This window comes from Dufourea novaeangliae, unplaced genomic scaffold (assembly GCF_001272555.1).
Source record: "Dufourea novaeangliae isolate 0120121106 unplaced genomic scaffold, ASM127255v1 scaffold34, whole genome shotgun sequence".
Classification (NCBI taxonomy): Eukaryota; Metazoa; Arthropoda; class Insecta; order Hymenoptera; family Halictidae; genus Dufourea; species Dufourea novaeangliae.
The window spans coordinates 226,068-242,920 of NW_015373909.1; the positions used below are offsets into that span (position 1 = coordinate 226,068).

General features: G+C 36.2%; 1 protein-coding gene across 1 annotated transcript in view; it reads right to left on the bottom strand.

Annotated features, from left to right (window-relative positions):
- LOC107193883 (glutamate receptor 1-like) overlaps window positions 1-16,853 on the bottom strand; it is a 131,132-nt gene that overhangs the window by 14,699 nt on the left and 99,580 nt on the right. The window contains exons 5-13 of the mRNA XM_015583418.1: window positions 13,495-13,615; window positions 11,970-12,134; window positions 7,099-7,314; window positions 4,539-4,646; window positions 3,707-3,820; window positions 3,504-3,624; window positions 2,415-2,509; window positions 1,386-1,609; window positions 95-307 (exon numbers count right to left, since the gene is read on the bottom strand). Of these exons, the coding sequence (XP_015438904.1) occupies window positions 95-307; window positions 1,386-1,609; window positions 2,415-2,509; window positions 3,504-3,624; window positions 3,707-3,820; window positions 4,539-4,646; window positions 7,099-7,314; window positions 11,970-12,134; window positions 13,495-13,615 (1,377 nt within the window). The remainder of the gene's footprint in view (window positions 1-94; window positions 308-1,385; window positions 1,610-2,414; window positions 2,510-3,503; window positions 3,625-3,706; window positions 3,821-4,538; window positions 4,647-7,098; window positions 7,315-11,969; window positions 12,135-13,494; window positions 13,616-16,853) is intronic.

A 16,853-nucleotide genomic window follows, 5' to 3' on the forward strand; every position in this document is an offset into this window, starting at 1 on the left:
ACATGATTAACATATTTAATTCTTCCGGCATTGACAAGCAGACACGGCATATCGAGTATCACGAGCGAAATTTACAAGAAATATAACTAATTACCTGGGCGATATGTCGCAGCCCTGCTGCATGAAAGCTGCCAGAGCGAACCACAGGCTGTTGATAATACTGAAATCGTTCGCCATACTGGAGGTTGGTAGGTGCGGCGATCCTTGGGATCCATGAGGATGCTGTAACGTGGAGTCACTTCTTGCGGACACTGTAGGATCGCCGCCACTACTAAGCGTTAACACCCTCCATTCATATGGGGAAAATCTGCAAAGAATTACACAATAAATATTACATATTTTTAAAGCTGCAATGCACATATAATGGTATGTTTCTTATAAAATGAAACATGTTTCACCATATCAACACTTTCTATTCAGACTTTTGACGTTTCAATACTATAGTGAATATTATTATAGTAATTCAGCAGAGTTTTATTGCTCTATTATAGATCAAAATGAATTGCGGTAAGAACTTCTAAAACCACGTAGTAATATGATAAAATATAATTGTATATGCAATAAATAGCCCTGTATTATAAGTATAGAAAGAAATGAAGTTGGATAAAGAGAAAAAGTAATTAAGAGGACACTAACTATTGAAGGTTAAATAGGTATTGACGCTCTAAATGGCATTTAGTAATTTGACCTTGAATGTCTATTAAACGTTTAATATGACATTAACAACTCATTACTTCGATCGAAAGTACTCTTTTCAAAGTAAGTTACAAATGTCAAAACTGTATAGTTCGAAAATGACATTTAGTTTTTAACAACTTAATAGAAAATCAGTTATCTATTGTTCACATCTGTTGATAATCATTTACTTTTCAAAACGATATTTTAGGTTATGTTTGGAGACTGTCAAAATCACTACAGTTTATAAGGTTATTAATAAGTGAGTGATTGTGGTCACTGTATAGTCGAGGCCAAAGAAGACCATAACTATAAAATGACGAATTTCGGTCTTGTTTGTGCATATTCCCCTCGGTTACCTTAATTACCAACGTCATAAACAATTGTGCATCACTATGCCTTGTGTAGCATCATACATCGAGCGACTACGAAATAGAAACTTGTCAATTCATAAGTATTCATGTCTTGAAAAATACTTCATTATGTCGCCCGGTGTATGACAATTTCTATCGCCCATGGTACAGAAAGCAGCAAAGGGGGCGATCGAGGATTCGGGCGACCTCTCGTGCTCATTCTAGATGTGCGAAACAGTTGTGGTCTTACTTGGCGTTTACTATACATCAAACGCGAAGCACATAATTGTCTGAGTATGTACCAACCGAATCCACCTTGATGGTTACCAAGCAAAGTAATTCCAGAGAAATGTTTACCTGGACACGGTAAATAGTACAATGGAGACGCCGATGTATGAAAAGATCACGCACACCCATATCTCCTTGCTTAAAGGATTTAAAAAGCTGAATACACCAGGCTTCTGTTTCATCGGCTTTTTTATCATGATGCTTATGCCAAGGGACATGAAGGGCTTGCTAAAGTCGATCACTCGTTCGCGTTCGGATGTGATTGTCATAGGAGCAATGGCGATGTCTGCTTCCTGTAAAAACATCACAATCATCAGTGTCAACGATTCAACCTCACAAAGAACCGACAATAACCAGTTTAATCTTTTATGCATTTACAGCGCGCATGAATGTCCAAATCTTGCTTGAAATAAAAATGTCTGACGAAGCTTTCATTTCATTTCAAACATAGAAATCTATACATTGGTGATAACAAACATTAATAACATTAGTAAAATGCATGTCCCATAAGTTATTTACTTCTGTAGATCTACACTATTCATTTTTTTAACCTCTGCTATTCGGTACAACTTTGAAGTCAGACACCAGTTTTACCTTTGAACATGTCTTTTTCCATAGCTGATCAATGTAACTTGAAAATTGCAATATGACTGCACATTTGCAAATGCTCTACTGCTTGGTATAACCTTAGAGTCAAATATCTATTTAGAAAAAGATTTAATATTTAAGTTCCATATATTCAACTGGTAGGAGTAAACAGTATATACAGATAAAAAAATTTTAGAATAACAAAAATTAATTTAGTTTATGCAGGGTAATTTATTCGGTCGAATATTCAGAAGCAAATAAATTAGAATTTTGTATTATTTTCGAGATTCATCCACCAAATATAGTTTAAAATAAACGAAACAAGATACAAAAGCTTGTAAGCTCGAGCCATCTGGTGGGCAAGATTCGAACTTTACACCGAAAGATAAAACAACTCGTTCAGCGTCTGCTTCGAGATGCACGATCAATAGCTGAATTTTTCGTAACTGGCGAAATCGTTTGAGCCGGCGAATTGTACTTCGCAAGAGAAAAAGAAATGTTCAAACATACTTTGCGGATCAGTTCCCCGACCATTCCGTCCCAGCCACCAGGAACGTCCGCGTTTTCCATGCCGTATTTGCCATCTTTCACGATACGCAGCTCGTCTGTAAAATTCAATAGAAAAAATAATTGTATTATTTGTCAGTGATTAGTCGACCAAATCCAATAGAAGATTCTTTATGTTCTTGCACTATTAAGGGCGGGCACAAACCTATTCTGACCTAACAGAAGAAATGCAAGTTTATCTTTTATAAATCGTTAAATTATTGACAATAATGTCTTCACTACACTCTGACCTAACACAGAAGAAATGCAAGTTTATCTTTTATAAATCGTTAAATTATTGACAATAATGTCTTCACTACGAAATCATTTTTCATCGGAATATTGTGGTACCTACTATTTGTTTTTTCATAAAATTCTAGGATTTTTTTAGTGGTACAATAATAGTCATGTACCTCTAATATTTATCTTTATTTTTAAGAACATTGTTGGCTGCTATTCTTCACAAGATAATGTAATGTGCAAAATTTGTTGAGGTTCAGATTTCCTTTTTCCTGCTGTCATAAAATTCCCATTACTGTTGCCCTTAATGTGCCTAGAAGATTTAAGCACGTGAATATAAGTCCTATAACTGACAGGCATATAAAGTTATACGAAAATGCGTAATACAATAGCCGAGGTCCAATTAACTCTTGTTATGATACCTAAACTCGAGAGTACGAACATACGTAGTACACTAAAATTAATTATGAGTCTAAAAGTTAGAACAAACCGTAAAGAATAAAATCCTTCAAGAGAACGTTTCATACATAATAACTAGACCAGGAATTATAATATATCAGGCGAAATATGACATGTATAAATTATTGAAGACAAAGTATTAAAATATTTCAACATATAGATGTTCTATAGTTATATTATTAATTTTCACTTTAATGACGCTTTTTAATCTAAAATCCTTACGGAAGGTGGTAAGTACTGTTATATAAAAATTTTACTAATATATGACTAGTAGTAGTAATGTAAAATGAAAGTTTTAATTGAACGTTACAATTGAATCTATACTAATTCTCTGTTTTTTATTGTAGTACTTACACGTTATTCCCAGCTTCTTTGCTATCAGATCAGCCAGATCTTTGCAGTATCCCTCGTAACTATCGTTGCCGACAAGCACTTCCTCTGTTTCTGATTTTTTCTTCATGATGTACGGTTCTTCCTGTGTCGTGAAATTAGGACGCTCGTTAATCTTCTTTCGGTAGAAGTTGAATGTCACGATAATTTGCGGAGAAATTTCTTACCACGATGGTGGTGACAATGTAGGTCTTGTTCTTCTCGATCTCCGCGTGCGGTCGTAGTCGAATGTATTTCGCGGCGATCGCTTGAAACCCGGCTTCGTCTGTCCATTCTGCAACCTTTCAGACACAATGGTGAATTATCGACTGATTAAGAAACATTCATGAATTAGAAACTGGGGTACAGTTTCATTAATCATTTTAATTGAAAAGATTAAAGAGTTTACAAATGAGACAGAATTGAAATATGTACATTGTACACAGTGTTTCAAATTTCAATGTACTTTGTACAAATACATTCTAGCTGAGAATAAAAAATAGTCTACTTGTAATATTGCCTTGACAAAAAATTATAGTGTGTACATTGATGATGAAAGCAGTATCGGGATCAATATCAAACGGACTACAGTTATACCGACTATTAATTACCCCATTTTGCAATATGGCATTATCTACCAAACTATTTTACAAACGCTTGAATATAAACTATATAATAAAAAAGAATGTATAAGGCTAGAACATACATGTAAAAAATGTTCTTTAGGTAATTATGCACTTTGGTAAGTTAATAATACAGCAAAATTTTTATTAATTTTTGTTACTGTAGTTATTTTATTATATTCTCACATTTAAATGCATTGTAAACTGAACAATCTACAATTTATGATTATCTTCCATGATTTCGAATAGTAATCCTATCTAGATTATAGAGAACAGAATGAGCAAACATCCATTATATCTTTTATGTTATAAAATATCAAACTTTAAATATTTTTTTAAACTCAAAGGTGAAGGGAAGAAAATACTCTTTTCAAATACTATGAGACAAAATATTTACTTTAACCATGGCACTGTTGACCGTCATCTCAACGACATGGAGGGTGTAATTGTGCCGGCGACCGTCATCGTTGAAGCGGATCTCTCCGGTTAATCCCTCGATTTCGACCTGATAATAAAACAGAAAACTCTGTCAGTTTGAAATATTATGCAGCGCATCAGAATTTTTAAACAAAATATCATACGTAATTCCCTGAACTGTGATTTCTAATCAAAGAAAATGAATATATTTTTCGTGGTTTTTTAGAGCATTTCGACTTCAGGTTTAGGTTTCTGCCACCATAATTTGTTTTTGCAATTTATATACTGAGTATCGTGTGTCAATTATATTTCGTGCACTAATATTAATACCTACTCGGCTAGATTTGATAAATTTTTAAAAATCTTAGAAAATTAAAAAACTACACTATTCTATTACTGTTCATGATTATCCTTCAATATCTTACACAATTGTCAATTTCATGAAATGTTGAAAAATATTTTTAATTTAATATATAACGTTACTTTTTTATGTAGAGCATTGTGCATTGCTCATTTGGTATATATAATAATCAAATATATACAGAATATATTAAATGATTCCTTTGATTCCGACAGTTACATTATAAATGTTACACTGTTAAAAAATGATAAATGTTATTAGTAGATGTAAATTAATATTTACATTACAAGGTATTGCCACCCATATCGATAAGAGAGTTTTCTGTGTAAAGTGAAAATTAATTTGTTATCTAAATTGTGAAAATTCTGGGCTTTTGCAAAATACCTCTTGATTCATTTTACAAAGTACCGATTGGAAATTGCTTTTAACGTACACTATATCTAATAGTAACTCATACAATGAGTAACTAAAAGTAACTCATTATCCACGTTAAATTCAATTCACTGAAAAATCTGTTCAACCTTTCAAAAGAACTAATTTTCTTCAGAATAAGCACTACAAACCAAACAAAGTTGATAATCATTTATTGAAAATTCTGAAAGTGAAGTATAAAATGAAAAAGAAGCAAACAGTATGAGTAGTAGTGTATAAATAAATCTATCTAAATGTATGATTACATCATGTACGATATAGTGTAAATCCTCAAGGAATAATTCTGAAGAATAAATAAATTTTAAATACAGCAAATTTAAAGTTTTAAACCCTACTCTTAAATGGTCACTTGAAGCTTTTCAGCTGCTATCGTTAAAAAGCTATTTACCTCTCATTAAAATTAATATTCCAAAACTTAGTTTTTCACCAACATTTGCTTCTCCATAGGAAAAAAGAAAATTGCTTCTCAGACCGGTAACAATTTTCCTGATATCGACAGGTTTCTCACATTTGACCCTGTCAGGCAACGAACCGTCAAAGAGTTGCAAAGGGTTGGAGGACTTCCGGTTTAACTCCACTATACATATGTATATGAAGTTGATCAGGGGTGGGAAACGATCTGACGTAGAAGCAGGAATTCCGTTAGAGTCGGAATAACCACCAATTACTGTCAGCAGCAGAGAGACGTCGGGAAGCATCCCAGGCAATTTCGGTTGCCACGGTATTCGAAACATATTGACTATTTCTGCGTTTCGGTACCGCGCTTCAAGAATTTCGAGATGAATCACCGGCCGAACTGTGCAGCTTTGTCAACCCTTGTGACGTCGACAATATTATGTCCACGCGATTAAATGGTAATTTTGATCGGAACAATGATGATAACAATTTATTGCGTATATGTGCAAGATCTATTGGGATACTAATTAAATGCTGGTAACAGACCATACATAATAATATAATTGCAACAAATACTGTTTAAACAAAGAATAGAAGCTACGAAGTGTAAAAGAATAAAAAATGAACGCCGTTAACAGTTGTTCTTCAAATAATAATTATTGATTACCTTAAAATGCAGAAATGATTTCTTATATTGTAGATAATAATCAGTTTTAAATGAATCTTTCAAACGATCGATGACTGTTTGTTACATTCAGACATTTTCGTCCAAATGAATCATGGCACCTTAACAGTGAATTTTTAAAAATAATTCTACCCTGATTTCACTCAGCACAGTCACTTCCACGAGTTCTTCGTAAATTTTTGTGCGTGTCTAAACAGTCTTCTTAGAAATCAGTACCAGAAGTATCAGTTGTACCAAATTGCCTCTACTGTAATTAGTATAACAGAATTGACAGCTGATTCATCATTTCTAATTTTTTAAAGTAATTCTGAAAAATATTTGAGACATGTTCAGGATCACTATTTCACTTAAAAATAGTTTACGTAGAAGTAGACTAGTACAATTTCCTCATGATATTTCTGTTTCGATTTCCAAGTTTCTCAAAACAATCAAAATCACTATCTTAACTAAAAATAGAATATATTAATGCAATTTCTTCAAGACATTTCAGTTTCGATTTTTTTACTAAAAATAGATTTTTACCTTAATTAAAAATAAAATAAATTACTGAAATTTCTTCAAGACATTTCTGTTTCAATTTCTATCTTTCTCAAAGCAATCAAGTGTCCGACGACTTATAGACAATAGCATATATTTATATATAAGTTCGTTGAAGGAACTACGCACCTTTCTGAGGAATTTCGAAATTTTGTCGCCATATTCGAACGGCGTTACCCAGCCACGACTATTATTGCAATCCAGGGCCCGTGTACCGTTCGTAATCTGGCTGCTTCCAGGGATTCCAGTCCGTCTTACGTTGCTTCTGTCCGGCTTTTTTCTCAGAAACTTGTTGAACGCCTCGACGAGAACGAATACGGCGTCGTACATCAGCGCCGCTTGTGCCTAATGCGAGGAAGATTGCTGGATGAGTATTCGAGTCCTCGGTTCCGCTGATGATTTTCGTGTCAGGGGAATGGAAAAATAAAGTTACACCATTTCCAACATTTTCCACCGAGCAATCATGCACACGACCCAAATTCAATTTAAATTTAAATTATTTAGCATGAAATTTCATACGAACCCTACTTTATTTAGTAATTATGGGAAGGAAACAAGAATCAAAGAGGTAATTAAATGTTTTCAAGTATGCTGTGAGATAACAGGTTTGGAATTTTGGAAGAGTATGTTTGGAACCTTAAGTTCACCAGATGAAGTCGTCTATTTTATTCAAAAGTATTTCGACCAGGTCGTGAATATACTCGCTTAATATTGTATACAAATTTCCTATTTTTCTCGGACACAAAGACCAATGCTACTATATCTAGAACACAATCTATATACATAGATCTGTATTTCTTCCAGTCAGCCAATGCTTTGAGACCGTTTTTTATTTTTACATGGTAGTTTTGCCTCTTCGATACAGATATCTACTCCTATCCCTAACAATTGTGACCTTTTTTCGCATATAAATGATATTTCATTACTTGAAAACTGTACGTACTACTGTGGGGTATTCGGTTTCAAAGAACGGCACATTCACGGATAATTGTAAACCAACCTGAAATAGTTCAGTGAAAATTAATACTAGATACATATACATTTTGCTGCCGCTCGCACTCGTACTTTGCACGCCTCACCTTCTGTGATTCTTCGTCAGCCTTCTCACTCACGCACATAATCCGAAGGTCCCTTCGGGAACCTTCGCCCGTGCGTTCGGCACGCCCCCTCCCCCCTTCCAACACACTACAGATTACAAGGAGACTTCGAGAGACCCAGCTATACCTCACCGTGTATGGCCTGCATTAGATACTTCTAAATCGTAAATTCATCCGTATAAAAATATAATACAATATGAAGAAAAAAAATGTTATTCTCTTCGTTAGATAATATTTCCCACGTGAATGTTCAAGGAAAAATCAGGGAATGCCTATTTTTAATGATTTTACGGTGCATAACACATTTGCTTTGAGGGAACTGGGATCACAGAACAGAAATGTTAACAAATGATAAGGTTAAAAATTTGGTGTACTGGTTGAAAACACATTTATATCTTTTGAAGTTTGTATTACATTTAAAACATTATATTTAAAATGTAATACAAATACATATTAACACTCATCTGTCCTTTGTGTCAATTTGACACATCTTTTTCTTCTAAGAAATTACGTTATTCTGTTATGTACATGCAAATGTACTGAGGCTTCCAGACTTTTGTTTTAAAGTATTTGCAAATTTAACTATTTATCTCCTCATTATATTAAATTTTTACCACTGTGTCAGTTTGACACCGGGGAAAAAACTAAGTTGAGAAAATGAGGGACGCATGATAGTTAATATTTTTTAATATCTAATTAGAGTATAGACTTCATATTATGAACAGTACAGTTAAATACATTGAACCTTTCTTTTTACTCGTGGAGCAATGTATTTAACAATTAATTCTCTCCATAAAGATGTTTCGTGATATAACGGGTCGATGATTCCACCGACAATCTTCCACGTTGAACTCCAAAGTACCAAAACCAGAAATTCCATTAATTGTCCCCGAAGTAACAAGGACCCCACCGCAAATGCCTCGCGTCGTTCGGTTGCGAAGTAATTCAGCGATCGTCAAGGATCGATTTGCGATCGAGATAACACAGAACTGAATTAATTACAGGATGGAATGCGCAAATTCGTCAAATCGAATCCCGTTTTCGAGTGTCGACGAGCCGTATCCGTCGAGCTACCTCGGGATAAAAGTTGCGAAGCGGAACGGCCGCATCGGCGCGAAGAGTGGGACAGAAACCGTCCGAGCAAGTTCCACCGATTACGAAGTTACTCGAACGCGAACGGTCGTTCGTAATCGTCGTAACAATTGAAATTATGCGGCTTACACTGAGACCCTCCCCGCAGGCGAGAACGCGACGAAGTTTCACTTCGACGACGCGTCGCTTCCGGGCGCTGCAGTGGTTAAGCTGACTCGCCCTGGGGATAGAAAACAATTTATCGTCGTTTCGGGGACGTACGCAGATTCATGGTTACAGGGGTATACATGTTTTTTTATAATTAAAGTCAAGTGCGAATGTTAAAAAAGGAAACTTAACGGACCGTGGTAGATCATAACAAATCGTGTAAAAATAGAATTAAGTGTAATGATTCCGTTAAAGAACAGTCGTGTTCCCCACTATTTTTAGGTACACCCTTTAAAACGGAACAACTCTTTTAAAATTGGTCCAAGTGACTTGAGCTTTTTTGTGAAGTTAAGACATTAATTTACTAAATGATGTGAAAAAAAAATTTGAAAAAGTTGCAATTGGTCCGAATCGCGAAGAAAATATTAAAGGTCGTGTTTTACTTTTTAATCTGAGGCTATAATGAAAATTTAATAAATACGTATCGCAGATTTATGTTAGTTATGTACATACTGAAACTTTCATTGAAATCGGTTAATACAGAAACGAGCGACAGGCATTAAAAGATGTGAGAATCGTTAGATTTACTAGTTGTAGATCGAAAGTCAGGAAAAACTGCGATTTTCAACATTTTTAATCGTTTGTATCTCGTAGCAACGTTAACCGATTTTGATGAAATTTTCAACATGTATATAACTAACATAAATCTTCGATACGTATTTATTAAATTTTTATCATAGCCTCAGATTAAAAAGTTTCGGACCAATTGCAACTTTTTCAGATTTTTTTTTCACATCATTTAGTAAATTAATGTCTCTAACTTCACAAAAAAACTGGAGTCATTTGGACCAATTTTAAAAGAGTTGTTCCGTTTTAAAGGGTGTACGAATACTTTTGACACTCACTGTAAATACTGACTTTATATACATATAAATATAACAACACTGAATTATATGTTTATAGTTATATGTTGTTCATTTCAACTCTAGAATAATATCTAAATTCCCAGCTAGAAGTGAACCCACAAAGGCACACTTTCCCGCTCGAAGTGTGCTGAATTCTTAAAGTTAGGAGGCCCATATTAACAATCCTAGTGGCTCCCTGAGATGAAATAGGTTCAGGTTCGTCCACACAAATTTTTCCTAGTGGCTCCCTGTGATGAAATAGATACCAGTTCGTCCACGACGTCTAAACCATCCTAATAGCTCCCTGAGATGAAATAGGCTCAGGCTCGTACAGGACAACCAATCCTAGTGGCTGCCTGTGATGAAATAGACACAAATCCGTCCACATAACAAACTCAAACCAAACACGCCATGCCTCGACTTTTGCGCTTAACCCTGGCTCGTAAAAATTTCCACCAACAATAGTACAATATTATTTCTGTTTCACTCTTCAACAGTTTTCCATTTCACAGATCATCCTCAACGACCCAAAGAACAGAAATACCCGACTCCAGGGCGAAATCTGAGTAGCACTCGTGTCACTCGCCCACCCCTTTTAATATCTCCGTACTGTTAACCCACGCGGACTCGTATTACAGACCTCAGTTTGTTTTTCCCTTCCTGGTTCGTGGCTTTGAGCTCCTGTTCGCGAGTTCGACACTTGACTGCGTCAGATATCCGAAAAGGCTGACGCACTTAAGGGGTCATGCTCAGTCAGAAATTTTCAAAAAATCGAGTTTTCACTTTCTACATTTTCTTGAAGAACATCTCGAGAATATTCTGTGCAAGTTTCAAAGTAAGTCAATTAAAAATGACAGAGTTAGAGGCGTTAAAAGAAGAACATTTTACATAAGTGTAAGCTTGACTTGAAATTTTAAACGTAATTTTTCAAATCTGTGATCAATATTTCTCGAAAACTGCTGTGTCGATTTACATGAAACCTTTTGCGCCTTATTTCCAATCAGAAAAACTTGTCCTTGAACGAAGGATTTTTTTTTCGTTTCATACTTTTTTTTAATTGACCAAAAACGAGTGATTTTTAGGTGAAAATCGCACTTTTTCGGTAAAATGTTCGCCATTTTGTTCCTAATCAATATTTCAAAAAACCCCACGTTCAAGAACAAGATTGATTATTCCATTACATAAATCTTACTGAATTTTTAATTTCAGATGAACCGTTACGAAGTTACAGTGATCACAGCAGACCACTTTTTGTGAAGAGACATCCGGGAGATCGCTCACCATTTATTTACTAATAAATATTTTTAAATAAAAAAAATTACCTTATAATCTAGAAACTGCAGTCTTTCAAACGCAAACACATTTTTTGAAAAAGGTCTTATAGTTTTCAAGAAAAAAATTCCTAAATAACACTCTTTTCTCGGCCTCCTGACTGAGCATGACCCCTTAAGCCGGACAATTGGAGCGCGCCGAGTGGCGGTGGCGCTCAACGTTTCGCACGAGGCTCGACAGTTCGTGGTGTTCTTTTGGTAAGATGACGTATACACGGTGACGTGGATAAACCATGGTGAACGAAAAATGATTTTGACGAAAATAGGGAGGAAGGTTGAATAATATCCCTATCGGCGAGAGTCGTCGAGAAGGGAGACGATGAGGATAACAGGGGAGGCGATTTTTCCACGAGAAAATTCGACGTATGGAGGACCCTATCGAGGACATTTCGTGCGGGAAGAAGGGTGGAACAGGGAACCATACGTACGGAAATAGATTCGCGGCCGGCTCCTTGAGACGTCGCCGGATCGAGACGATGCCAGCCGGCCAGGAAGTCTTTGACGTAGGGTCGAGTGGCGTCCACGATGCGAAAACCGGTGATGTTGATGGCCCCGTATTCGATCACCTCGCTCTCCCATCGGTCGTCCATTATCTGATTACACGAAAAGGGGCGTGCTTGTACCACTGTCACAGAAAATATACAAAAGCATGCGGTGGTTGGGCAGGAGGGGGGGGGAAGAGCTCGTGGTAGTTTGTAGGTACGAGCGGTTCTGTACGTGTGCCAAAAAGATTCCGTTTTTCCGGGATCACTCGATCTGACCCGATCTCGAGTCGCGAAACGAGTAGTCCGTCAGACCGCTACAAACGAGCTCTTTGATTCCGAACGCGTACTTTGGCGAGACAATAGAATAGAACAAATGGATAAAGATTAAGGAAAGTAAATTGTGTAGAAAGGAAAAGGATGTGAATTGTATGGAAAGTGAACAAAAAGTGAAGTGCATAGGGGTGTGAATATAAATGGATCAGGGGTTGTCTTGAAGTTACTTTCATCTGTGTGTTACAAAATCTGTGACTAAGAAAATCGCTGCATGTCAGAATTTCGAAAAATTTGAACTTATCTATTAATTAAGTTGTAGAATATAGGACAATGTATTTTGTCATATTTGACATACGTATTTGTCAAAAAAAGATGTATGAAAACACATTTTGTATATTCAAAAATATAATGTTATTTAATCGACGTTCAATATTCCATTCTTACTATAACTTATTTTGTGTAGAATAAAATGAATAAAATCATTTTCCATATTTTTATTTTACCAGAAATAGCACACTATTACATAGGAATGATACATGTGTACGTAACTTGGATTTTACAAAAGCTACGCAATATACAGAAGAGTATTGTGCAAAGTGAAGGAAATATACATTTATTTCGCGACAAGAAAACAAAAACACATTTCTAATGAAGAGGAGTGGTGTTCAGAACTTTAAACGACAATATCTTAAAAGTAAAATCATGTGATATTCGGCGTTTTGCTAATAATCACAGAAATGTGGTGGGATTTCGTTACTAGCAACAAGTTATTGAAAGAGAATTTTACAGTTTTGATATATAACATACAGAAAGCTGTTTATATTAATACTTTTCGATTCAATCTTTTGGTTACTAAATCTAATTTAAAAAGGGAATGATATTCTGCAGTGTAATTTATAAGAAGATAGTAATTAAAATATGAAACTACAGAATTAAATGTACGGACTGCAGATGTTTTCGTATTTTTGTGATGTTCTATAATAGAAGTAATTCATATATTTGGAAAAACATAAGCGATCTTATGATTTTTACGTAACTTATGATTCTTAAAATTCTTATGATACATAAGAACTTTTTTTCTTTGCAGTGTTCTGAGCGTATTGGAGTGTCATTGGTTGTCTCTGGTGTGTAAAAGTGAAGCATGTTGTCAAAATCAATCAAGTTCGAGGATTTCATTCACTCGACAAGCACTTACCAGGCCACTCAATAAATAGTGATACGTTCTTTTTCCGAGCGCGACATCCCTCACGTGGCTCACCACGATATCCTTCGCCATGTCCGTGGGACAGTCGAGTACCACGTACTTATTGCTCCATCTGAAAATTTTTATAATTCATTTATCCATAATTAATTCTCCATTAATATCTAAATCATTTTCTTCAACAACAATATAATGTTAGAGTATATTATGTCCTGCAGAAACTGCTTGCGATTTTTTTCATCAAATATTTTTCAGTATCTTATATGTAAATACCTTAGGTAATCCAATACATTGCAACAACAAATTCGGCGTTTATTCAATTCTCAGGTAATGTGACTGATTGAAACTAATTAAGTACTGAATATGACATAGAACGAATTAAATGTTTCTTTTAAATGAGAATTCCACAATTTGTTGCTATAAGTGTAGAAACATAATCAAAAAGTAAAAATAACAGACTCAAATCCACGATAAATATAAGGGGAAGTTGTACCCCGTTATTGTAAGGTATAGATTTAGTTCATGAAAGAAACCAAACGTATGTCACTGATTATTTCAGAAGAAAAACAATTAAACTTTACGAAAAGGTCATGTCTGACTCAAACAGAGGTTCAGACGAGATTGTTGAATGGAATGGAAACCATTTTGGTAATTAAAATCCTTCATAAATGCGCATGGTAGGTATTTGGAACAATTCAAAAAGAAGAAGACTGAACATAATAAAAAAGAAACTCAATTCTTTTGATTTATTTAGTATTTAACATGTCTACTTTTGAAATTTGACAGTATTATGAGTAACGGTATCTGACACTATCTGACACTATCTATTTATAAAGATATCATTCGTCGGTTCTGAACACGCTTTTCTGACGATAAAGTCACGAGACGTGACATTCCGCGACAATTTGCCATAGTTACGTTTTGGTTTCGGTAACTAGACCGTTCATTCAATTCGTGCTCATTGTCGGGGCTGGTTGTTGATTACCCGGGTTGTGGAAATGCAGCCGGCAGTAAATTGCAGCCGAGATACGCGGTCACCATTCCTATCCACCCCTCCGCCGCGAACGTGTGATCCGTCAGATTGTACGAATGCGGACAGAGTTCACCGCCCCAAAAATAATAGCTATGCGTACAACATGGCGTCGAAGCGAGGACGTTTTTCCTCATCGTGTAGAAAAACCCCTTCGACTCGAATAATACCGATAGATACACTTTTACTTCCATCGTTCATCGAATTTCGAGTTTGTTAGAACGACGAATGTGAAGAACATAAACGTTTTCCCTTCGATTCTATTGTGGATGATGTTTTAGCGATAGAAATATTTATAAAACTAGTGGCACATTGTTTCCCGTAGTTGCAGAAGTGTTTATGGGTATTCAGACGTCTGTGCCTTAGTTGACCCTACGTGCTTGTTTATAGTCATTTATACAGTGTAGTTTCATTCATAGGACCCATCTTAAAGGCAGTCCAAATCTATGCAACGCGCATTGCAGAACACACTTGAAAGGGTCGATTGTACTGGCTCGACGCGCAGCTAACGACTTCGTACAACGTCAAGCTGAACACGAGCATTCTGACGCGCATCGTAGAAAATCGTGTGGCGCGTGTAAATTGGTGAACGATCCCTCACTGTCGATGGTACAGGGGCGATATCGTCGGAGCGGAGACGACTGTGTCACCCCCTCCACAATCGACAGTGAGGTCCTGTTGATAGATTTACATGCGTCGACACGGTTTTAATAGCGGAGTTGTTTAGAGGATTATTATAAATATTACTACTTACTTCCATTGTATTAAGTCGGCGTCGAGGCATGTCCCGATCCGACAAGAATTTCATATAATTCTGGATAAACGAAGTATTTTTATAAATCTAACTAAACAGTGGACGAAACGAAATCTTCAAAACGAAGCTTCAGGTAACTAGGTAATTTAATTACCGAAGGAACAGTAAGTAGAGGGAATGACTGCTGCGCCTTTTCTTGCCAATTCTCTACCTGACTGTTCCTACAGTAATAAAATTGACCGACGACCCGAAGTTTTGTGTTAAGAAGTAAGTGCATGAAAATGTGCATTCGAACAAAGCCATGTACACGTAGGTATAGTCACAATGTCATACAGCTAGTGATGGGTAACCGTAAAAAGTAGTAAAATCTTTTACACAAATTCAATGAAATACTTTCAGGTACCCAGTTTAGAGCTATGAAATTAGAATGTTCAAGAAGAGGTAAAGAAGTTTCATATTTGTAATTATTTTATGATACTGTAATAGAAATCGGTATCCTGTGAGAAAAATCGTATTTAACGATATGTAATGAATAACATATACTGGTCTTAGGGATTTATATTCGAGAGCTAATCTTTAAAAGGAACAGGTCGCTTAAACAAATTAGTTAAAAATGATATTTATTTGGGGAATATGAACATCATAAATAAACGAGAGCGGTAGAGCGAGCCGCGGTATCGGTGCTCTCCGTCGGTGTCGACGAGTGTCGAACGGTGCCGAAGATGGCCGGAGGGGTCGAACGGGAGCGAGCGAGAGTGGGAGAGCGAGCCGCGGTATCGGTGCTCTCCGTCGGTGTTGACGCGTGCCGAGGAATTTCGGTGGTCTATGGGGGGACGTGTGCGAGCGAGAGAGTACGGTAGAGCGTGCCGCGGTATCGGTGCTCTCCGTCGGTCCAACGCGGTAGTAAGACGTTGCATCACACAGTTTATTGACCTAGCCGTGTACCATGGCCGTACCTGGCCGTACCATCGTGTGTTTGGGTCGTTCAAGGAGGAAGGTCGTTCAAGCCAGCAAGAACAATTCAACTCGAACGAACGTGACAAAGAAACTAGCTGTTGCGTAATAACCTACGTAGGCCCAATACATCACAGCGTTAGCTTCCTCACTTTCTCGTGAGCCGTCGCGGAGGGTGGGCGCGCATCTCATACTCGTCCTTTCTCTTGTTACTAATCCCTTGTATGTTACAGATGTTCGAGAACCATTGGCTTCGATATTTTTCTTATGTACTGTGATTCATTTACTGTCATTTATTTACTCTGATTTCTATACTGTGATTTATTTACTGTGCATATTATGTATTCTATGTATAATGAAAAATTTTATCATCGATCAACGTTTACATCCTCAAAGCGTCTACCATTGCGTTAAGTTACTGTAAGTTAAACTTAAATCATAATTCGATATTCATTGTTATATTCATATTCATCATCACATCGTTTATTATTGATTTTAGTCTGTCTATTAATAGACTTAAATTATGACCATCCATTGTGCATACCAAGTTATTATTAATTCATTTGGCTCGTTGATTCTCTACACAGACTTGGGGTACGGGCAGTGGGTCTGTAC